A 24,012-nucleotide genomic window follows, 5' to 3' on the forward strand; every position below is an offset into this window, starting at 1 on the left:
ATAAAGGCACCTAGACTGAGATCTAATAATACTAACACTGATATTCTGCCACTGTCTGTGTTCAAATGGATGTCATCTAAGACCTTAACAAGTGAAGTCTCAGTGCTGTGGTTAGGTCGAAAGCCCGGCTGAAACAAATCAAAACCGTCAGTTAAAAACATGAAGTTACTCAACTGCTGAAAAACTGCTTCTTCAATCAATTTGCTTAAAAAGGGAAGGTTTGATATTGGCCTGTAATTATTCATTATGGTTTTGTCGAGGTTGTGCTTTTTTAGGAGCGGTTTAATTATTGCAGTTTTCAGGGCCTGTGGAAATACACCTGATTGAAGAGACTTGTTTACTATGTGTATTATATCTCAGGCCAAGCAATGAAAAACAGTTTTGAAAAATCCCAAAACATGAAGATCTTTTTTAAATGTGCTGTACGCACTTTGTACGCATCGGTGTTCCTTGGGGTCGATCTGACCCCAGGCTGTTTTAGAAGTATAAAGCATATACAAATGTATAAAACATATAAAAATGTCATGTCAATGTCAAAACATTGTACACATATTTGTGTTGATTGTGTAGGATTATATTGAGGTGACTATTACATGCAAATGTATCATTGTAAAAAAAAAACTACCCTCTGCTTTAGTTATTGGTCCTTTAACAACATCAAACAGATCTTACTTTAACATTTTATTTCAGTCAGTGAGATTTTATGGTGATTTATATATTTTTTGATAGTTACTTAATAGGAATTCTGGATGTATAAGGGGGTCTGTGGGGGGGAAGGTTGGGGTAATGTTTTATTTAAATGGTTATTTAGGTAGTCAACTAAGATAAGCACCAGAGACATACATTTTGGTTAACATTTGGAATATGATCAATGTCTTGAGTTTTAAACTACTGGGGTCAAATTGACCTCAGAGGATAAAGGGTGTAAAGTCAACCTGAGGATAACAGGAGGGTTAAACTGAATGTCACAATCCAGGACTAATGTGAGTACGCAAATCCAATCAGATTAAACAGCTCTGAACAGTGTATGTTTTCTCCTTATACACTTCCCATTATTCTCCATTCTCATAATGCACATCTTGGGTGTAGCAATCGATCAAGCTGTTTAAATCAATGTCCTCCATTTAAAATAACTCAACTCAACTTTATTTACACAGCATTTGATACAGACAAAAATGCTTTACATGGTAAGATTAAAACAACACAGACAAAACATAAATAATATAATGGTACAATGAAAAAATAAAATAAATGTAGGGACAACAAAAGGATCAAAAAAAGAATATTGAAAAAAGAATTAGGGCTCAAAATAAAACCCAGATTTAGAAAAAGATTGCAAAGTACACATCTTTTTTTATTAAACTTTAAAAATATCCATTGAGCTCGCCATACTGATATCAAATGAAGAAGATCACTATATTTGATCTGATTTATTTCGAACGTGTAATAATATTAATAATGAAATGAAACAAGAGAATTATGATGCTGTACAAACTTAAGTAGTATCAAATTGATAAACAAAAATATTATTGACTTACAAATTATATATAAACAAATGATCTACCTAATTACACATCCGAAAAGGGGTGGGAAGAAGTTTACACTTATTTAATCCCACCCCTTCTCCCAAAAACGAAATGATCATAACATCCTTCGTTCCACAGCAGGGTCTCAGCAGCCCCCCTCCTCTGGCGCCATCCTCAGGCCAATCTGCTCTTTACTTTCTCCACTGTTGACTTCAAGTGTGTTCTAAACATTATAGGATCCACCCCAGCACGTGCACATCGGTTGCAATTAGGTAATCCAATTAACAGTGGTTTTGAATATGTTATATTAGCGTTCAGGACCAGTTGTGAAGCAACATTTGTGCCATTAAAGGTTCTTGTTTTTTTTACTTGACTATATCCAGAGACGGGAGATCTTGTACTTGAGTTAAAATAGAAAAGTGTAGGAATACTCTGGTACAAGTAAAAGTCCTGCATACAAAAGTAAAAAGTAGAAAAGTAGCATCAAAATATACTATACAAGTACCAAAATTAAAAGTATTCATTATGCAGATTGGTCCATTTCAGAATAATATATTATATGTTAATGATTGATGCATTAAAGTGTTCTCAAAGCTGGTAAAGGTGCAGTAAGTTTAAATCACTTTGTATACTGCAGGGTAGCTTATTTACTCAAGGTGTAACTAAAGTCATTTTTAAGTGTTGATTATATTTCACATCATTAATCCAAATCTGTAAAGTAACTAAAAGGTATTAAATAAATCTAGTGGAGTAAAAGTACACCATTTACCTCTGTATTGTAGTAGAAGTACAAAATAGCAACACATTCAAATACTCAAGTAAAGTAGTACCTCAAAATGTACTTAATATGAGAGGAAAATCTCAAACAACATAACTACATTTATTTAATTATTTTATAAAAATATTCCTTTGTTTAATTATATTTTGTGATACAAGTCAACATATTTAAATAGTGTATTATGTATGTATATCTTAGTTATGTGAATGAACTCAACCTTTACAAGCTGCAACATTAAAGGGACACATGAATGCATATACATATACTGTAATTATAATTACATTATTTAGTATATATGATTCAGACTACTTTTGGTACTTTTAGTATGTTTTCATGGTAACGAGTGAGAATTTTACTTGTAATTGAACACTGTAGTATTGCTTCTTTTAATCAATTAATAGATCTAAGTATATTGAATCCCAGCAATACGTATAACCCTGTGAAAATGATTGACTTTTGCAGAGACTCATTGATTATCCCATTATGTGATGAGTAATTTATATCAAAAATATACCGTTGGACTTTCCTCTCTCATTGCATTTACAGTGTGTATGTTCAGTGAGTTTGCATGCCTGCTCTGACGCTCCTGAGACAGATGTATCCAGATGTATCAGAGACTCTTTGAGACTGTGTTTGCTTTGGGCAAAGACCTGTCATATCTTCTCTCTGATGATTTACAGTTTCACAGAATCTGAAGCAATGAAATGGAAAGTTTAAGATATTGATAGAAAGTTAGATAAAGTGGAGAAGTCTTTTGGTACAAGGCTAATGCTGCTTTTGAATTATTCAGGCGATTAAATGCCAACTAGTGGGAGACTTTGCAAATCTGCATGATGTCTAAACAATAAATACATACTTTGTCTGAATGTACATTTGTTTAAAGGAGTAGTACATTCCTGCATTGGTATTTACCGGTAAATGTGACCGTCGTTTTGAATGAGAGTCTTAAAACATGTATTAAATTCTGCTCTGCATTTCTTTAAATATTGGTTTTCTCGGGGCAGAATAATTACCTGTTCAAACTGGCAAGGTATGTAGGTCTAAGGAATCTTTGCTTTGGTGCATGTATCGGCCTGCACCTGACTTCTCGACTCATTACACTAATTCATCTCCTCCTCATCACACATGGATTCATATTTATCCGTGTAGCAAATATCCTGCAGAAAGCTGAGAGGTCACACACAAAAGTGAGAACAAGTTAGAATTACAAGCAAAGGCTTTAAAAAAGTATCTGCATTACATAAACTAAGTAGCAAAGTAAAGTACTCATTATGAATTATTATAACAAGTATTGTATGTGTGTGGGCTACTTATAACTGCTCATTTGTTGATTACATTTGGTGTCAACGCTCTGAATCTGAAAGGTTTAGCTAATAACATTTTGACATAAATGAAAATAAGATTAGCTAATATATTGCAGCCATGATTTGAGTGTGTGTATGCATGTGTGAAAAGGTGAATGTTGGAAAAGCCCTTCAAGATGTTGGGAGAATAGAAAGGTGCTATATCTACATTTCAAATAACTAGCTTAGCTGCTACTGCAGAGTGAAACACTAGAGAAGAAACATGACAATCTAACCTTAAGGTCAATTTAGTAGGCTGGCGTTTACCCTATTTACAACTTCTTGTCTCTATGTTGGCCCTGGTTGGATTGTTTACAATTGCTTACCAATCATTTCCCATTTAACTTTATCAAAAAAAGTGAGACTCTTTTTATACTCCATTTAACTTCTGTCGTGGATATTTTAACCTCGTCAATACTGTAAAGATGTACAATGAGAGTAATCAATAATAAACTGGTGAAAGCAAACCGAGTTGTCTTAGTAGTTATTTTTACAAGCTTGTAGGTACGGTCATGCAAAGTACAGAGTCGGTTGCAGGAGTGGACACAGGGGCAAGTGTGTGTGTCTGTCTGTCTGTCTGTCTGTCTGTCTGTCTGTCTGTCTGTCTGTCTGTCTGTCTGTCTGTCTGTCTGTCTGTCTGTCTGTCTGTGTGTGTGTGTGTTTTATAGAGGACTGTTGCTGTGCTGTTATCTTACAATGCTCTCATAGGGAGAGCCGCATTCTTCAGGTACGACCTTGGCAGGAAGCCAAACATTTCTCAGCACATTATCCTCATTTGGTTTTACCATATAAAGTAATATAAGAAATTGCCACTACACTTCCATTATTCCACTTGATAGCCTCTTGAATAACTACTCTAATGGCTCTCAAACAGCTACTGAGTGATATTTGAGACTAAATGTGAAAGAAGTCTACTGTGAGCAGCCAGCTGTACAAACAGTCAGTCCCTGTTCTCCTTTATATCAGTAATTTAAGGACAAAGGAGGACGTTTTTCCATACTTTAAACCCATTAAAGAGACACTAAAACGAGATTCAATTCATCACATGTCGATGATGCATGATTAGGAGATCAACATGTTTCTCTCTTTTCTGTTGTCTCTTTGATTCACCATCCCAACTGCTGACAGAGAATTTGACTCTGTGCCACAGAAAGCCCTGGAGGTCAGCCACTGCTTTGTTTACCATTTGGTTACTGTGTTTTTACACTCACAAACAGGAGGCTGCAAAAGGGCATTGCATTATAGAATAATTCATGAATCTTATCATGTGGCAGACAGAATACGGACCTCTGATACACTTCTTCTTCTTCTTCTTCTTCTGATCTAATTTTGCCCGCGCTAAAAACTCCTTGTGGCGGGGAAACTGTTTTGTAACCTTCACGTGTTTGAACCCATCCCAGCTCCAGGGTCTGTGTGTGTGTGTGTGTGTGTGTGTGTGTGTGTGTGTGTGTGTGTGTGTGTGTGTGTGTGTGTGTGTGTGTGTGTGTGTGTGTGTGTGTGTGTGTGTGTGTGTGTGTGTGTGTGTGTGTGTGTGTGTGTGTGCTGCCTATATAACTGGTCGCCAGCAGAACTTCAACAATAGATCTTCATCAACACTCAGTAGCCATGACTCTCCTGCTGACCGTGCTGGGAGCCGTGCTCTGCTCCTCTTCCGTTTCTGCTCAAGTCGTACCGCAGGCTGACTTCAACATACAGGGGGTGAGACGGACCATATGGTGGATTATAAGCAGTATTTTTAACCTTAGTCATAACATGATTTATGGTGCCTGTTTGCATTTTTGTTCAAACTCTATCTATCTGATTTTGCTGGCTAGTGTAACTTGGCGATTATCACATTTAAATGCATAAAAAAAAGCATAAATAAAATGGTACAAACAGCTGTGTACCTTAATGTTGTGTATTTGTAATATCTTTGCAACATGCATGGTGACATTTAGGCAGCTCGGTTTTACCTAAGAAGCAGTACTAATACTTACTACAGTGTAAACATACTCTGTTACAGCTCCTGCTTTCAGTAAAAAGTACAAAAGCATTAGAATAAATTATGTATCAAACTTAAAAGTATTCATAATGAAGAATGAGAAATGTTTTAATTATATTTTGTGAAATTCAATAATATTTGTTTATGAATTAATGTGTCAAACATTTGAATGTTGCAGCAGGTAAAGTAGGAGGTTCTTTTTTATTTTACTAATTGAACTGCTGTAGCTTGTGATTTTGGGACATACAGTCTTAATTTAAAGTAATAGTCCATGTTCAATTATTTACTGACTGTATTAAGTAATGGAGTATGAAGTACAATATTAAACAGTACATTTAACCACTGCATTCAGAGGAATTCATGTGATGTTTTTTTTTTTTTTTAAAGCTGCCATCACCTAACCCTAACCCCTAACCAGTCAACACTTACTCTATTGTTTGCCTTGTGTGTGTCCACAGATGGCAGGGAAGTGGTACCTGATAGGATTTGCCACGAATGCCCAGTGGTTTGTGAACCGCAAAGCCGACATGAAGATGGGCACCGCCATGTTGACCCCGACTGCTGATGGGGACCTGGACATGTCCTACGCCAGTCTCAGGTAAATACGTGAGGAGAGAGAAAGCAGCCAAGAGACACAACTAAACATGGAGAAGCAGTATTTAGTAATTTTGCTACATATGTCTGGAAGAACTGCCAGAAAAACCACTAGCCCGCTGCAAGTCTCACTTATTTTATAATCAAGACTGAAGCTTTTTATTCTTATCACACACTGCACTGTCACTTTTTACCTTTCTTATTATATTTAGACTTGTTTTTGAGTAATAAATAATTAGTAAAGTTGTTGAGCACTTTTTACACATAAGGTGCAGCTCAAAGTGATTAAACAAAACGGCACACAACACAAGATAAACAGAGAACAAGAAATGCACTGCAGGCCGAATGTTAAAACCTTTTTGCAAACATTCAGCATATGACCACGATATACAAGATGTCAAGGAATACAAGGAGGTAATATAGGAAAGGTCATGTTGTAATGCTTTTTTGGCAGCTCTGATGGCTCCTGTTGGAGAATGAACAACCTGGCCAAGAAGACCAATGTGCCCGGGAAGCTCACGTACACAAGTGAGCGTGAGTACACACATGCACACACACACACTAAACGCATAGAGGCCAGCAACAATCACAACAAACCCACCATTGTTCTGCTTTCCCATGAACTCTTCCCCTCATCAGGCTGGGGCAGTGTGAACGACATGTCGATGGTGGATGTGAAGTATGACGAGTACGCGCTGATTCACACCATTAAGACCAAAGGGAGTGATCCCACCGTGGTCACCAAACTATATGGTAAAGTTTCCATGATGCTAGACTTTATGACGGTAATCCTAAATGCAGTCATGTACTAACTTCCTGTGGTGCTTCAGGCCGTGGAGTGGAGCTCAGCGCCGACCTGCTGGAGAGGTTCAGGCAGTTCTCCTTGGGGACTGGTGTCCTGCCAGAGAATATCGCTTTCCTTCCCACAAATGGTATGTCTCATATAAAAGGAGAGGTTTCCTGAAAACAAATCCAACAACCTGTGATTAAGGCGCACAATCATGCTTTACTCTGTTTCTCTTTACCCCTCTCCAGCGGAGTGCCCAGCTGCTTAACTTCCTGCTCCGGTGTCTGTATGTCAACAAGCTTTCTGAAGACTTCATGAATATTCTACATCTATCGGTGTTTAACGCCAATACTCATTTTATTTTGTTTACACTGCTCTTTCAGATGTGGTTTTAAGAACATAATGCCACTAAACAATGTAAAGCCTGGTTTCAATAGAATATGCTTTGCTTTAATTCACCAGCAGTTGTAATCTGTATGTACTTCAGACATGTTTGAGACATTAAATGCTCTGCTTTGAATGCCTGGTGATTTTTTTTTTTTTTTTTTTCACAATAAAAGCTCAATTACTCCTTAAAAAAAAATCCAGAATATGCACTAACGACAAGATAATGCAGGTTTCAACTTTTAAGAGTTTTCGGCTTTGCACATTTTGAACAGTGTATACATGCTTGTATGCCCTGGTCAGACCTTAAAGACACAGTTACACTGACTGTAAACATAACTTGTTTGTTTACCAGAAAAAAGGTCAGATTTGAGGTGATCACAGAAACTTCGGGCCTTTAGCAGATGACTTTAAAGACAGCCGTATGAACGAAAAATAATCCTGCACAGTAAAAGGTCTCTCAAAACAGGTTATTGAGCAGTGGGCCTTCGACAACGTGTGAAAATAGAAGACAAAACATCTAAAATACTTTGCTTTTATTACTTTTTTTAACAAATACGTTGAAGTACATCCATAACAACACAGTTCAGATTTCCTTGTTATCAAGTGTTTACATCTACACGCTTTGTACAGATTTGTATACAAAACAATAATTTACGTCCCATAGAAGTCTAGTTACACTTAACTATACAACAACTTGTAAATGAAATAAATATAAAAACAGGAATAATCACAGGTGATAACAAAAGGGTAAAAAGCCATAGTACAAGTACACCACCAGCACCTGTCTTCTGAAGTTGAATTTAAAAAGATATACCTTTCCACTGGCAAGAGTACATCTGTGAGGGCCAGACAAAGATTCTGTCCATAGTTTTAATAACAGCAGCTCCAGTTACACCGTTTGATTCATGAGGCCAGACAGTGAACCTTTCCTGTTTTAGTAAAAAAAAGCTGGGATTTCATAGATGTATCGACATGATTGACTTGATCATTGAAAAATAAACCATCTGCCCGAAAAAGCTTGTCATCAGTTCTAATGGTCATCACAACAAAATGAGCCTTTTCAAACAAATGGGATCTCACTCTCTAGGTAGCATTATTGGAATCAAAATACTCAGGGGGTCGTCTTTACTGCTTTGGGCACTTGTTCTGAACATCTCACAGTACTCACTGAAATCTCATAGGTAGGACTGGGTATTGGTCGCATTGTGATAGAGGTGCATATGTGAACGTTCATCACCATCGTGACACATCCATGAGTTCATGATCCTGTGAACAAAGCCAAGAATTATATCATTTCTGCACACAACCAGCTTTGTGTTTTTAGCAACACAACAAAAATGCTAACAGAATGGTGGGGTCGGAGCACCAGGAAGCACAGCAGATGCTTTGTTTTTCATTCATTCTTCCTCTCGCTCACACTTTGGACTGTCACAATAATTACATATCGACTTATAGTAAGATATATGGACATGTACAACTTCTACAGGTGTACCGTAGAGGGTCCTGACCTTCTACAGGTGCTCCATAGAGAGGGTCCTGACCTTCTACAGGTGCACCATAGAGAGTATCCTGACCTACAGGTGCACCATAGAGAGGATCCTGACCTTCTACAGGTGCACCATAGAGAGGGTCCTGACCTTCTACAGGTGCACCATAGAGAGTATCCTGACCTACAGGTGCACCATAGAGAGGGTCCTGACCTTCTACAGGTGCACCATAGAGAGTATCCTGACCTTCTACAGGTGCACCATAGAGAGCATCCTGACCTTCTACAGGTGCACCATAGAGAGGGTCCTGACCTTCTACAGGTGCACCATAGAGAGGGTCCTGACCTACAGGTGCTCCATAGAGAGGGTCCTGACCTTTTACAGGTGCTCCATAGAGAGGGTCCTGACCTTCTACAGGTGCACCATAGAGAGTATCCTGACCTTCTACAGGTGCACCATAGAGAGGGTCCTGACCTTCTACAGGTGCTCCATAGAGAGGGTCCTGACCTACAGGTGCTCCATAGAGAGGGTCCTGACCTTTTACAGGTGCTCCATAGAGAGGGTCCTGACCTTCTACAGGTGCTCCATAGAGGGTCCTGACTGGCTGCATCACGGCCTGGTACGGCAGCTGCACCGCCCTCAATCGTAAGGCTTTACAGAGGGTGGTGAAAACTGCACAGAACATCACCAGGACGGAGCTGCCATCCATGGAGGACCTTTACTCCCAGCGCCTCAGGAAGAAAGCCCTCAGGACCCCCATCACCCCAGCTACAAACTGTTCAGTCTGCTGCCGTCTAGCAGGCGCTACCGCAGCATCCGGACTAAAAACCACCAGACAGTTTCATCCCACAGGCAATAAGACAAACACCTGAGCTTGCACTGTTTCTATTGTTTTTTTAATGTCTTGTAATTGCACTGTTGAGGAACCTGCGATCTAAGTTTGCCACACATTACATAATGACACCGTAGTTTTGTATATGTTATGACAAAAATCTTGAATGTCCATTTTTGCTAAACACAACAAACGCCAACATTATATCCAGAATTAATGGCGAGTTCTTCCTTAGCATTTTAAGATTTGAGCAAAGTTCATTTTGCTATCAGAGCTCGAGTTCACTTTTGTTATTGTTTTGGTTCTGTGGTTTATCCAATTTAAGATATTTTAATATTTGTTCACAATGAAATTTCAAAATCTAAACTTTCTATATGGGCATTACAATATATTATATTTAAGAGTGGCATAAAATAGTTTTAAAATGACAATATTGTTGATTAAAATCATTTCCGCGATTACATATTGTCCAATAAAAGTAGTTATCGTGACAGGCCTTCTCATACACACACGATTCATATCACATAACAGGAAGTGCTACGGGGAGAATGTTGCTAATCTTTGCTTTGTTGAGTAAATGATGACAAAATGATGCAAACGTTTTGCAAATCGAACAGTCTTGACAAAATTAGGACCATTGTGATTGACAACTGATTGCTGCCTGCAAATAAAAAAAAATGTATATCTACAAAGAGACATCTGCACAATCTGCCATGCACACCGTCACCAGCAAAGGGACATGCAGTTCAAAGTGCAAGTCTACAGAGGGGTTCTGTTGCTAACTCGGGACAGAGCATTGTGTTATGTACATGTGTATACATTTCTGAACAAACATTAGGCTGACGATCAAAAAAGGTCAAAACAACAGAACGGACTAAGTGCAGCACACACACACACCACGTTGTGTGAGCGTGGCCTGTGTGCTGCTGAGGGTGCAGAGTTTGGGGTGTGATGGTTGCTTCGACATTGTTCTTTGTTGTGGCACAGTTTTTGGCTCGGTCAGAGTCACTCCTGCACCACATCTTTGTGGTGGCGTATGATATGCTGGTTCTTCTCAGAGGGTCGTCGGAAACCTTTCGAACAGATCTCGCAGCGGTGCGGATAGTCTTTTGTATGAATGGAGATCACGTGCCGCTTGAACCCCGAAGCGTCCCCGGTGCTGTAGTCGCAGTACTGGCACTGGTAGATTCTCCTTTCTTTCTGTCCTTTGCCAATGACGACAGTCACACTGCTGGCTAAGCTGGCTGCGCTGACTCGGCTGGCCTGGCTAGCGGCGCTGGACGCGCTGGCTGCAGACTTTTTAGGCGACACAACAGGAGTGTGTGTCTCTGTCCTCTTACCCGACTCACTCTTTTCAGGAGAGGACTGTTGCTCCTTTGTGTGCACGGACAAGATATGGCGACTGAGAACAAAAGGGTCTGCAATTTTGAAGTTGCAGTGGCGGCACTGATGAAGCTTCTTGGTCCGGTGCGACACCGAGTGCTTCTTCAGTTCAGACGGCCGGTGGAAGCCTTTACCACAGATGGCACATTTGTGTGGATAGTCCTTGGTGTGAACGGATATGATATGGCGTTTCAGGTCACTCGAGTTGGAACTTTTGTGATCACAGTGGGCACAATGGTGAGTCTTATTCTCCTCGTGCGTTAGTCCGTGCTGCATTAACTCCTCCTCCTCGGCAAAGGTCTGGAAACAGCGCTCACATTTGTATGGCATCTCTTTGCTATGCTTAGTTTTGATGTGTGTCTTGAGATTGGAGGAATCGGCCGACTTGTAGTCGCAGTACAGGCAGGAGTAGGGCTTCTCGCCCGTGTGCGTGCGCATGTGTTTCTTCAGCTCCGAAGGGTGTCGAAAGCCTTTCCCACATTCCACACAGATGTGGGGAAAGCTCTTACTGTGGACGGCCAACAGGTGCCGGTTGAGCAGCCCTTGCTCGGCCGTTTCATATTCACAGAACTTGCATTTATGCATCTTGTTTGGCGTTGTGGGCGACTGGCCCTTGGGCTCTCGGTGGTGGTGCTGCAATCTGTGAGAGAACAGCGCCGCCTGCTGGTGGAACTCCTTGCCGCACACTTCACACTCGAAAGGGGCCTTGCTGTTCAGAGCGTGTACCTCCATGTGGTTGTGGAGGCTGGCTTTCTTGTTGGTGGTAAAGTCACAGTCTGTACATTGGTACTTTTTCCTCGTCAGAACCTCCTGGTGGTGATTCTTGGTGTGGCGTTTAAGGAAACCCCGTGACTTGAACTTTTTACCACAGAGCATGCAGGGGTAAACTGTGAGAGGCTGACCGTACGGGCCGATGATGATGGCTGGAGGGAAACAGAGATGAAACCAATCATTTCAAAGTGATACAGAATAACATTTATTTGAAAAGCTTGAAGTATCATTTCTGCTGAGCTTTGAGCAGCTCCACTTTAGGAGTTATGATTTAAACAGCATTTGTATTGTGCAACGATTATAAAAACAATCCATGAACTTGGTGTTGCTCTTACCTGTCTGCACCTGGCGAGGCTCCGACCGTCTCCTGCTCTTGTTGCGTTGTCTGTTGATTTCATCCACCCCGTCAGACTCATCGATGTGCAGCAGAGCGCTGGCGGCACCGTTTCTGTTTTCACAACTCTCGCTATCATCTGCACCTGTGAGACCCACAGAATGTCTTAAACCAGGAAAATAAACAACACTGGCATCTGGAAAGCTTTTTAAGACACTCAGAGACGGGGTTGATGCAGTGGCTTCCAGTGTTGTTTTAAAAGCAATTTAATAAAAGGGGTGCTGGCCATAAGCAGCCGTACAGGCCAGAGGCATGAAGTCCTTGCTTAGAGACACACTGTCACACAAGTGGTCATGAGTTACTGGGTATTCCACCACTTCTATATACAGGGATGCAAACTCCCCCACCCCACGGAATATCGGCTTTAAAATGAGGAATAACAGAGGATGTTAGCAGTCAGAACAACTAAAGCAGTTAATAACAGAAACGTCACATCTAATAGATATGTATAAAAGCATTTATTTGAATTGTGTAGCAGTCAGTTTATAATTTTGGCAGCACTGTTGAGCATTTTGAAAATGTATTTTCATGCCTCTGTGCAAGGCTTAGTCTTTCTATCTTTATAGCCACTGGTGTAAAGTAACTAAGTTCATAAACTCAAGTACTATACTTGGGTACAATTTTGAGATACTTGTACTTTATTTAAGTATTTCAATGTTGTGCTACTTTGCTATTCTTCTCCACTACAGTTCAGAGTTAAATAGTGTACTTTTCCTCCACTACATGTATTTCATCTAGGGCTGTCAGTCGATTCAAATATTTAATCGCGATTAATCGCATCGTCAACAACCTTTTTTACACGACTAATACGAGACGATGAAAAGCTAAAAATAGATTCTTGATAACGAAAACTTTGACGAAATGTATATTTAGTTTTCGTTGACGAGACTGGACTAAGGTGTTAATGGTGGACTATCGGACAATCAAAACGCAGGGTATTTTCCCCCAATTGTTCGTCTGCATCTTACGTTTCTAACTTGCAATATCATTATTTCCGCTCTCTTCACTCCAGAAGAGCGATCTCCCTGTGTCTCTCCGTGTGCGGGGGGCGGGGCCTAACAGACACGCTGCAGCGGCACACAGAGATCTGCCGGGGACGGAGCGTTCAGAAGGGACACATGCTGGAGTCCTTCAAGTTTGAAGGACTTTGTATACTGCAGGGGAGCTTGTGAATTTACTCCAGGTTGAACTAAAGTCTGATTTAACACTTGATTATATTTCACATCATTCATCCACATCTGTAAAGTAACTAAAGCTATTAAATACTTGTTGTGGAGTAGAAGAACACAATAGCAACACATTTAAATACTCCAGTAAAGTACAAGTACCTCAACATTTTACTCAAGTACAGTAAAAATATTTTAACATAATTATATATATTTCATTTATTTCACATTTAAATAAAGCAATTAATTAGGTTAACAATTTGTTAGTTTTTCCCTTTAAAAAAGAACAAAAAGTAAATACAAGAATATTGTTAAAGTACCGGATCGATAAGCAGTATCGATAAGATTACTAGTACCGTAGAAAACCTTAACGATACCATCCCTAGATATTACACAAGTAAAGTGTTAAGCGAGTGAAATGTTGCTTTACGAATTTCAACACTTGATACTGTCACATTGACTCCAATTTCAGATACCTGTATTTGCCAAACTGAATTGGTTTAAAGAGAGAAAACATTTTGACTAAAATGTAATTTTTCGTCGACTAAAAGTAGACTAAAACTTTGAGTTTTCGTCGACTAAAACTAGACTAAAACTATGAAGGATAGAAATGACTAAAATGTGACTAAAACTAATAACCATTTTCGTCTAAAGACAGACTAAATCAAAAACAGCTGCCAAAATGAACACTGAACGGGAGCTGCCTGGACGCTGCAATCATGTTGCGCGCACTATCCGTGCTGAGTGTGCTGACTTTTCGTACAATGTCCCACTGTCTGGCTACCCGCATAAAGTCAAGTGCTCGGCGCAGTTGTGGCGAAATGTCGCTCCTCTATTTTCATTGAAACAGCTCCTTAGATCCGTTAGGGCAGCTAGCTAGCACCAGATGCTAACAACAACAACAACAATACACGTAAGCTCTCTCTCTCGCTTGCTCGGGCCACACATACACACACCCTCCCGGTCCTCCCAATAGCCAGCCGGTGCCTGCCGGTGAGCGTGGAAGTGTGGTCTGCCACAAGCGGACGGCGGGAGCGGGGCTGTTAGCATCAGCTCGTAGATAGTATTTTAAACTCAATGTGCTCTGAAACTACGGGGCGGCCGAGGCCAAAAAATACACATGCGTTAAATTGCGTTAAAATAATTAGTGGCGTTAATTTCTTTTTGTGTTAACTTGACAGCCCTAATTTAATCCCTTTAGTTACTTCACAGATCTGGATGAATGATGTGAAATATAATCAAGTGTTAAATCAGACTTTAGTTCCACCTGGAGTAAATCCACCAGCTACCCTGCAGTATACAAAGTCATTCAAACTAGCTGCACCTTTACCAGCTTTGAGAACACTTTCATGATCAATCATTATAAAACATATCATATCTACAATTCTGAAATGGACCAATCTGCACAATGACTACTTTTACTGTCGCTACTTTCACTATATTTTGATGATAATAATTTTCTACTTTTACTTGAGGAACATTTTGAATGTAGTACTTTTACTGTAACAAAGTATTCCTACACTCTGGGACTATTACTTTTACTCAAGTACAAGATCTGAGTAGTTCTACTTTTACTCTAGTACAAGATCTGTGTGCTTCTACATTTACTCAGGTACAATATATATATATATATATATACTTATACCACCTCCGTTTATAGCCTATGAAAAAAACCATTGGAAAACGAAGGCTAAAGCTAACGTTAGCAGATAGTGACAATGTATGCTAGTTAGCTAGCTCAACGATACATTAAATAATATTGCGACAGAAAAACTTTTCAGTTCACATCACGCTCTGCCGCTCTGCTCTGAACACCTGAACGCCCGTTCTAACAGCTGTTCACCAGCGGTCCAGTCTGTGCCACAGTGACTCCGGACGCGCAGTTAATATTAACGGACGCACCCGTAGGTAATGTAGCTGCTGAAGCTAGACCATCATCTCGGAGCAGCAGAGCCTTATTATACCATGCGTGTCATGATGGCACATAACGGCTCGCGGCCGCAGATTACTCCGGGTCCCAGACCCCCCCCCCCCCCCCCCATAAATATTTTTATTGCAGATCTACATGAATCACACAAACTACCTATTCTGGATTCAAAACGGCGAATTTCGCCGAAAGGTAACAAGTTTGCAACCCTGTATATAAACCTTGGACCCACCTGTAGCCTTACATTTACAAGCCCTAAAAACTAGATACATATAGCTTCATGATATCATCACAGTCGTTGGATCCGACAGACTCACCGTGGTTTCCTTGATTGTGATGAGAATCCCCGACAGACATGTAGACCATTTTCTCTCGGAGGCCTGAAGACTCTGTTAACGCCACACTCTCCGTGTCTCCGTCGCTGATGTCAACCGATTCTCCTGCGGAATTCAAATAAACCATTTAAATCTTCCACTTTTGGAAAATCTGACACATTATTTTTCAACCCCAGAGAGACTGAGCCCTCACCACCATTTCCACTATATCGTCTCAAAGACTTTTGAGGCCCTCGTTATTGGAACCTGAATAACATTTTAAATCATTTCAAGACCTGAAGATACCAGTTTTCAGTTGAAGCCAGAAACATTACCATTGGCTAATAACTTCTACAGCAGATCAAGGTTCTTTGAAGAAACAAGACAATTTAAATACATTACTATTTGATCTTATTAGAGCCGAGTGGTAGATGTAACAACAACTTTTAACTGTGAGTTAGATAAAGCATATTCTTTCATTTTGTATTTAGTGGCAATCAATTTCTTACAGGTTTAAATGTAACTCACCCATGTCATCCTCGCCAGAATCAGCCTTGAAGATGTACACCTTTATCACTTCCTGCCCATCCTCATCCTTCTCCACTTCCTGGTCCTCCACAGCTCCCTCCACTGTGACCTCGGTTCCATCCTCGGACACCATTTTGCCAGCTTCGTCCACTAGCAAGCAGACACACACACAACACATTTCATTAGAGACATGATGCAAGGGGTCGAGAGTCATTTCTGACAACATCAATGCTTATTACCTTGTCACTATTATTTAAAGTGACGATGAAGTTTGGAAATAGTTTCATTTCATTTTCATTTAATCGTTTATTCGGCAGGGACAATGCACAGTAATGATGAACACTTAAAACATTCAAATGACATGTGTCAAGCGTAACAGTGCCAGATTTAGCTTTGAGCTCATTTCCATCCGCAGTCCCTCACATAAAACATTTAAGAAAATTACATTTTACAAACATAGCAAAAACAAAATACATGTTATGCAAAAAGAGCAAGAGCAGCATACACAAGTATTTACCACATGGTAATACAATATAGCAGCAACGACAGATAAAGTGCAAGAGAAGATACAAGAGCTACATAAAGTGCGAGAGGAGATACCCCTGTGTTAAAGTGCATTTAGCGGTGATTACACGTCTATTTGTTTCTCAGCCATTCTTTTAGATGACCTTTAAAGCTATTGAGAGTGGGACAATCCCATATCTCAGTTGGGAGGCTATTCCACAAAGAGCTGCCTTTAAAGGAGAGGACATTTTGTCCAAAAGTGGTCCGTCTGCAGTGGACCTCAGTCTCCTCTGGTTTCTGACCTAGTGCAGCGTCCAGTGTGTTTTTTGTGGATGAATTCCCCTAAGGGAGGGGGGCCAGTCCATGTAAACATTTATTAAAAAAAACACATACTTTTAAAATACTTTAAATTGTCAAAACTCAAGAAATTGTGTTTTTTAAGGATGGTACAGTGGTGGTATGAATATGGCTTTCTATCAAACACCTGGATAGATCTCTTGAACAGCTGTTCTATGGGTTTCAGGTTCGTGGCACAAGCAAACGACCAGTTTGTCAAACAGTATTCAATGTGGGATGGAATCATACAGTGGAGGTATGACTTTGCAGCACTGACAGTTAAGAAAGGTCTGATTTGTTTAACATTTTGCAAGTTGAATTTAAATTTCACTCATTTCAATTTGTACACCATCTCTTCTGAGTGGTCCTCTTTTGCATAGTAATACATATTATCTAGTCAGTTTTAAGATAAAGTGGCAACAATTAAAATCCAAAAATGTTGGGTTAGAAGGAGTTCTGGTTCCTCCATACTACTGAAATACGAATTGAGTCCCAACATTTCTTACTGCGGGTCCACTAACACACTAGTAGTTGAGATTTAATTTTAACATTTGGTGTTAATGACCACGAGTGTGTGTATCATACCCATTTACAGAGTGTGTACCACTTTGGGTTGTAAGACGAGGAAAATGTACAGTGGGGCAATTATTCTTGTAATTATTGAACAGTTAACGTATACTGGCTGCTTGTGTTAATCATGTGGCTATGAACCAGTGATGCTTAATATCAAACAGAAAATGAAAATCTGAAATGTTTCACAAACTCAGAAGCTGCACGGTCACAAGTTTAAAACACAAGTGTCACAATTTGGTCATATTTAAAAAACTAAAATTAGCCGCAGTCCTCCACTGAGCAGAGATGTGATAGAACACTAACCTACCCATAGACAGAAGATGACAATAAGCATTTCGCTTAGTATAAATTCCAAATTTTGGAGCATTTACATGATATTTATGTTAATGAATTAGTGAGTTTTAGCAAAAACATGTGTAAACTTACAGGATATCATGAGATAATCCCCACAGCCATCTTGGTCGTCGTCCTGCTCCTCAGGGTCCAGCCCATCTTCAGGGATGTCTCCCATGGCAACTCCTTCCTCATCGCCGTCAAGAGCCATCACGCAGGTTTCCACTGCTACGTCCTCGTCTTCATCGCAGTGCACATACTCAGATACCACATCCTCGACAGCGTCCTGGATGACGAGCTCGTCTGGCGCGAACCTGTGAACAGCCATGCCTTCGCCTTCGCCCTCGCCTTCGGACACCAACACTGTCTCTTGAAGCTCCACAACAAACTCCTGCCCGCCGGCACCACCCTCATCTAGAAGAAGCAGGAATACCCAGATAACAATATAAGTGTTTGTGGATTTATTTAAAATGGTAACTATATTACTGGTTTACTACAGACACCAGACAATTATTTGAAACTCTAACATGTTAATAAGAATTGACACATACCAAAAACAAACATTGTGTAAATAAAAAAAGGCTAATTACCCGATCCGTGTAATATTATTTTAGGCTCTTCAGAATGTATTGATAGCCTGGTGACATCCTCATCCATTGTCCTCACACTGCATTTGTTAGTGGAACGCTGAAACCAAAGGATAGAAAGTCTGTTTAGATCTTTGTGAACAAAACTGTTTGAAACAAAGCTAAACATAATCAAAATCAGGTGTTCATGGTAGTTAATGTGATTTGAAATAACCAGGAAACAAAGATTCTCAAACAAGATTTGAACGTGAATGTTAACCTGAACAGAATCAAGTCATTTATTTAACAGATCTGGCAAGGGAAAGCCACAATGAGCCTGTTATCCTTTGCTTTTTGAAGAAGCAACTTAATGTGCGTTTGGCCAATATGTTGATAATTTGATTCACATGATAAAGAGACCACTGGCCTTGTGTTACACAGCTACTGCAGCCTGAGCAACACCTAACAGCTGAAACACATCCATCTTTAAAGACTGTAGTATGTTGAGTTTTTTTTCAGGAAAACATGGAATTGACTGCTGTCACCTTGATAACGTAAACATTGTGCACATGTGACATTTTCAAAACCTCACTACATATTGGGTTGAGACCAAAATGTGTCCAACTCTGTATACCCATATATTAAAATCTAGCATAAAATATATTTACAATTTGTACTTCACAATACTCAATCATATCAACACTAGTATAGAAACCTAAAGCAACTCAGTCCTAAAATACATTACCTTCAATTCATATTATGCTGTCAGTTGTGTTCTTGTTAAAACCAACCAACTACCCTATTTTACTTCACACTTTGCAGTGTTATATTCTGCTGCTGCAATGAACAGGTTCCTCTATGAAGAGTTGTATTTGATTTGTTAAAGTCACCTGAATAAATCTGACATCACAGGTGAATTGAGTGTATATATGAGAGGGGAGGCATTTAAATTAACATGAGGAATACAGTTGTGCAATGTTAGCTTGTGTCTGCTGCAAAGGACACCAAGTGGCATAATTGCACTGTCTGCATCACTAGATCAGCAGCTACAACAACTAAACAAATCGTTCAACCAAAATGGCAATAGTGTTTCCTTCACCATGGAGATAATGTGCGATCGAAATATCTCCCCGTTACACACAGAGGGGGTGCAGAAATGTAAACAGTGGTGTGAACGATGCAGCCGGGGTGCCATTTAATTTCCACTGAATGTACCATCCCCCACCTCCAGGTGGAAAATGATAACAACGGTGTGTGGAGATGTGGCGCACAACACAGGGCATCGGGGGTGTACTGAAAATATGCTGCCAACACATTAAAACCAGGGTGGTCTCACTAACTTAGCCTGCGTTACACATTCACGCCAGACTAGACACAGTGTAAAGCAAGAAGAGCAGATTAACGGTAATGTCCTCAACTGACCACTGGAGCAGCTTTAGCACTGATTACAAACGCAAAGCCCCGATTTTTATTGCAAAATCACAACTTTAAGCAAAGAAAGGTTGCACCCACATGCACGAAGGAGGATAAAACTCCTAAATAAATGAGAAAGATTAGTCTAGATTTACACTTTAGCGAATCTGCAGCCGCAAGCTAGCGGGAGGAGCGCTCAACACTCGTTTTCTACAACCGATTTTCATCACACTAGCATCCGCCATTTTGTTAGCTTGGTTTCTGGACGAATGCTAATTCAACACTTAATGAAAATACACCTCGGCGATGAGAAATAGCTAATTGGATTCTGTTGATAGCTATAACGCTCATTAAATCTTGTATTTCATCCCAAATAACGTAAGCCATGGATATACAAAATACATATAAAACCATATTTTCAGCGGGAATGCTAGCTAACAGGATAGGCCTGAATTACCAATTACGGCCTCTATGGGGGCCCGGGCCTGAGAAGAAAAGGCCCAACCCTTTGCGGCCTCTCGGTGACAATGAAGAAATAAATTAAAATACCACATGCATGCAAAAACAAAGACACACGGACACGCACAAATGCAAACATAGCTCTGCAAACGTGTGGCCCGGAGCAAAAAATGACCCGCGTACCAGATGTATGCTGCAGGGATGGCCTCCGTCCACACCTCGGCTTCCCAGGCCGCCTGGTTCCCCCAGACTCGGGCTGGATTCAGTCGGGAATTTTGTGTTATTTGGGCGGGCCGGAGAGGAGCGGAGAAGGAGGGGTTATGGGTTGTTTCTGGAGCTCGGCTGAAAGCAAAGCAGGACGTATGGAGCCAGTTCTTGTCATGCTACAGCCCCCTGCTCCTCCAGCTCCGAGGCCGCCGTCAGCACGACACGTCACAGCCCGAGAGCAGCAGGAAAATGCGGAAGGGTTGTGGTGGAAATCACACCGGCAGGCACCAAACAGGCCATAATGTGAGCACCGCTGTTCTAACGGGTTATATCAAGACGTGCAATGCAGTGTTAATTTTAATTAGTTTGAGCCCCGAGGTTGATGTAGCTAGTAATGGGCTGAGAGCTGCTTCGTTTCCCCCAACAGTAGACGTGTAACTATGCAGCGAAGAAGTGTATAATAACAAGAGATTATACTATGTCCTCAAAACCGAGAGCATCCAACAATTAAACAAATAGCTGACATGTTTCCAATTAAACACTATCACAGTTTCAATTTCATCCTGACCGCATTAAACCTTACTGTTTCTTCACACGAACTTCAGCCTCCTGGTCAATTAACTTAAAAAGTCCAATAAATCTTAAGGTAATATTTTATGGGATCCAATAAGATATTTGTGATGCATGCATAGGTAATAGAAAATAAAAAGGAAATATTCCACATCTCATCAACAACACTGGAAGAAAACATTTACTTCTACTTAAGTACACATTTGATGTATTACTTAGTACTTTACATGAGTACCGGTAGTTTTACCATATATTTGTTTAAAATTTGATTTATATATGTATGGTCATTTTTATCATGCACTTTTCTTTTACCTAATTAAAGGCTCTCAAAACTTGACCAGTCATTCTAAGCCACTCGCACATGAGGATACATATTGTTTTGTAACAGGATATTTGTAATACTACAACAAAAAGTAAATTCCTAGTCAGACTTACGTCAGTCTCTAAACTAAAATCATTGTGTGAAAATCCCAGATTTCTGGTACTTCCTGGGTATCTTTTAAATCAGAAGTTATTTCAAGAGTTGTGTATGGATTTATTGTAATGGCAGTACAGAATATAAATGCAAAAAGTCAAAAAAATAGATGTATTCTTCAAATAACTACTCTAGTGTTCCTGGTCTGCGGGAAAGGGCAACACAAAGGGTTGCAACAGAAGAGAGGGGTGCTGATTCATTCATTTAAAAAAAGGAACCAAAATTCTGTTACACAAAATCAAGTTTATTGTTTTTGACTCAAACGTGTCACTACAGGCCTCCAGAAGTATAGCTATTCCCAAAACATCAGTATTCATTCAGCAGAGGTCTTGCTACATTTCAGATGACATTACAGAAACAGGGTCAAATGTATTAAGACTGAATGAAAAAAACATGATTATTGCTTTCACAAACTGTAATTCAACAGTACATAAACTCTTATTTGGCAGTCATTTTCAGCAGATCATCCTTTTCAATCTCAAAAAGACGCCAGCCCTCCTCAGACGAGAGATCAGCTGCTCCTCTTCGCTTGTAGAACTCAATAGACTTTGTGTTGTTTTCTGCTACAAGGAAGTGCATGCCGCTACAGCGAGTCTTCACTGCCTTCTAAAGTGTGACAAAAAAACCAAACATAAAACACAAAGACATAAAGTATTGAACTCAGTTGAATAGAGTTGCATCTATCACAAAATAAACACTTGGTTATCGTACCTCACTCAGGACCTTCAGGATTTTTGAACCAATGCCCAAACCTATCGAAAGAGAAAATGTAAAAAATTCTCCCCTTAAGAATCTTTCTGTTACTCATTAACCTTTACTACCATTATAGAACAGCAATCAATCTCACCTCGAAACTCCTGCATGACGTAAAAGTCTTCCAAGTAGAGCAGCTTTCCAATCCAAGGGTCATATGTGAAGTAGTACATGGCAAATCCAATCACAGTGTACCCTGGAAGAAAACACCATCAATTAGAGGTAAAACTAACAAGGTTAAAGTATTTTGAAATAGGACTATTTCAATGTAAAGAGTTTTGTGTTAGATATGTTTTTACCTTCTGAGCTCTGCAATTTTGGGACTTCAGCAACCAAACAGTGGTAGAATGGGTGATCTCCGAAGCCATCTTCAAGGAGATCTGCAAGAGAGACATTTATTTCATTATAATGTATGCAGAAGATTGAAATAATATTTGGAAAATCCTGTTAAATGTATGCACATAATGTTAAAGAGGGTTAAAGAACCTTTCTCTGTCAGCACGACTTTCTCCTCCATTTCCTCAAACTTAGCCAGTTCCTTAAAGGCAAACAAAGAAACACAAATTCAGTTTTCAAACTTGAAACACAATTGATTAACAGAGATTACAGTCATCCAGTAACGTGTCACAATTGTCCTTTTGTTAAAAATATTAGACTTTAACATTTCCCTTACCTTTATGAGTCGCATGATATCGGGCACGTCTCTGGGTTCAGCTTTCCGTAATATAAAACTGGCCATTTTCTCCTTTTCCCCTTTTTCCCTTTTCTTACTAATCCTCGGAATGTGAATATAAGCAAAATTTGTTTCGTCATTCGCTACTCAGGAGTACATCCCCCGACAAAGAATAAAGAAGCCGTATACAGAACTACATTGGCTGGGTCACAAAAGTGGTACAGCAAGCTCACCGAGTTCCCTTTTATATGTCACTGAGGAAGTGACTCAATAATCCATATATGGTCAACAGTCTTTTAAATCCTGTTTCTCTTTTCCTGCTGACCCCTTATCATTGTGTTGGTCATTGTACTTCATTTGCATGTTGTAAGGTAATGATTAACCAAACCTGGAAAAAAAACAGGTCAGGCGCTTAATGGCTATAGGGTTGATTAAAGATTAACCCATGGGACAGAGTGCCATTTCTATACATGTCATGATAAATTGTCCTTCTGCAGGTCCCAATTGCATCTTTTTAGACAGTCAAACTAATATTTGCCTTGCTCAAAAAAACTTTTATTGATCCATTTATGCAAACATGAGTTGAATCAATAAAAATGTTGGAGGAGGGGACAGACAAGGCTGCGATTATCTTGACATACTGCATCAAAGCGTAGTATGCCAGCTGCACCAGGAACACATACTGTAGCTCTGAACAGGATCATTAAGACATTCTTTAACATCATTGGGACACAGATGGCTTCAATAGAGGAAATGTACTACCTGATGTCAGTGCAAGGCCTTAATCATCATCATCCGTGACCCAGCTTCACCTTCACACCACGTGACAACATGATTTTCTTTCAGTAGACCATACAGGACAATAAATGGACGCACCACAAGACAGATAATCGACCACTGTAACTACTCAACCAAGCCACTTTTCCTTGCTTACAACTTGTAGAGAATGTGG

The 24,012-nt window shown here is 39.9% G+C and overlaps 3 protein-coding genes across 13 annotated transcripts; 1 reads left to right on the top strand and 2 right to left on the bottom strand.

The window, feature by feature from the left end:
- Positions 1 to 4,997: 4,997 nt before the first annotated feature.
- Positions 4,998 to 7,529, top strand: LOC307017752 (lipocalin). Of its 2 annotated transcripts, none has more exons than XM_079647520.1 (6): positions 4,998 to 5,345; positions 6,087 to 6,226; positions 6,677 to 6,750; positions 6,862 to 6,975; positions 7,053 to 7,154; positions 7,258 to 7,529. In XM_079647520.1, exons 1-6 carry the CDS (start codon positions 5,253 to 5,255, stop codon positions 7,275 to 7,277), a joined length of 543 nt encoding a protein of 180 aa, XP_079503646.1. In that variant the 5' UTR covers positions 4,998 to 5,252; the 3' UTR covers positions 7,278 to 7,529. The 2 variants fall into 2 exon arrangements, with proteins under 2 accessions (XP_079503646.1, XP_079503645.1); XM_079647519.1 differs by having other exon boundaries at positions 5,008 to 5,345; positions 6,677 to 6,756.
- Positions 7,530 to 7,914: 385 nt separating this feature from the next.
- Positions 7,915 to 21,032, bottom strand: LOC307017740 (zinc finger Y-chromosomal protein 1). 10 transcript variants are annotated; one of them, XM_079647496.1, is made up of 11 exons: positions 20,566 to 21,029; positions 18,535 to 18,631; positions 18,038 to 18,358; positions 16,199 to 16,348; positions 15,674 to 15,796; positions 12,205 to 12,348; positions 9,485 to 12,021; positions 9,391 to 9,453; positions 9,067 to 9,360; positions 8,971 to 9,036; positions 7,915 to 8,876 (listed from the first exon to the last, which is right to left on the bottom strand). In XM_079647496.1, exons 2-7 carry the CDS (start codon positions 18,599 to 18,601, stop codon positions 10,721 to 10,723), a joined length of 2,106 nt encoding a protein of 701 aa, XP_079503622.1. In that variant the 5' UTR covers positions 18,602 to 18,631; positions 20,566 to 21,029; the 3' UTR covers positions 7,915 to 8,876; positions 8,971 to 9,036; positions 9,067 to 9,360; positions 9,391 to 9,453; positions 9,485 to 10,720. The 10 variants fall into 10 exon arrangements, with proteins under 10 accessions (XP_079503622.1, XP_079503621.1, XP_079503620.1 ...); XM_079647495.1 differs by lacking the exon at positions 9,391 to 9,453 and having other exon boundaries at positions 9,067 to 9,390; XM_079647494.1 differs by having other exon boundaries at positions 9,067 to 9,453.
- Positions 21,033 to 21,857: 825 nt separating this feature from the next.
- On the bottom strand, positions 21,858 to 23,294 carry LOC307017753 (diamine acetyltransferase 1-like). Its single transcript, XM_079647521.1, has 6 exons — positions 23,061 to 23,294; positions 22,874 to 22,925; positions 22,687 to 22,767; positions 22,482 to 22,583; positions 22,346 to 22,386; positions 21,858 to 22,240 (listed from the first exon to the last, which is right to left on the bottom strand). Exons 1-6 carry the CDS (start codon positions 23,124 to 23,126, stop codon positions 22,073 to 22,075), a joined length of 510 nt encoding a protein of 169 aa, XP_079503647.1. The 5' UTR covers positions 23,127 to 23,294; the 3' UTR covers positions 21,858 to 22,072.
- Between the last annotated feature and the right edge of the window lie 718 nt (positions 23,295 to 24,012).

This window comes from Notothenia rossii (assembly GCF_949606895.1).
Source record: "Notothenia rossii genome assembly, chromosome: 9".
NCBI classification, from domain to species: domain Eukaryota; kingdom Metazoa; phylum Chordata; class Actinopteri; order Perciformes; family Nototheniidae; genus Notothenia; species Notothenia rossii.

Excerpts from the sequence above, each read along its gene's own strand:
- LOC307017752 (XM_079647519.1), top strand. The coding sequence starts at position 5,253 with ATGACTCTCCTGCTGACCGTGCTGGGAGCCGTGCTCTGCTCCTCTTCC. Across the intron at positions 6,976-7,052 it reads CGTGGTCACCAAACTATATG|GCCGTGGAGTGGAGCTCAGC; the intron begins GTAAAGTTTCCA and ends GTGGTGCTTCAG. Across the intron at positions 7,155-7,257 it reads CGCTTTCCTTCCCACAAATG|CGGAGTGCCCAGCTGCTTAA; the intron begins GTATGTCTCATA and ends ACCCCTCTCCAG.
- LOC307017740 (XM_079647495.1), bottom strand. The coding sequence starts at position 18,601 with ATGGATGAGGATGTCACCAGGCTATCAATACATTCTGAAGAGCCTAAA. Across the intron at positions 12,349-15,673 it reads TCACAATCAAGGAAACCACG|GTGCAGATGATAGCGAGAGT; the intron begins GTGAGTCTGTCG and ends TGGGTCTCACAG. Across the intron at positions 12,022-12,204 it reads GCCTCGCCAGGTGCAGACAG|CCATCATCATCGGCCCGTAC; the intron begins GTAAGAGCAACA and ends GTTTCCCTCCAG.
- LOC307017753 (XM_079647521.1), bottom strand. The coding sequence starts at position 23,126 with ATGGCCAGTTTTATATTACGGAAAGCTGAACCCAGAGACGTGCCCGAT. Across the intron at positions 22,926-23,060 it reads ATATCATGCGACTCATAAAG|GAACTGGCTAAGTTTGAGGA; the intron begins GTAAGGGAAATG and ends TTTGCCTTTAAG. Across the intron at positions 22,241-22,345 it reads TCCTGAAGGTCCTGAGTGAG|AAGGCAGTGAAGACTCGCTG; the intron begins GTACGATAACCA and ends GTCACACTTTAG.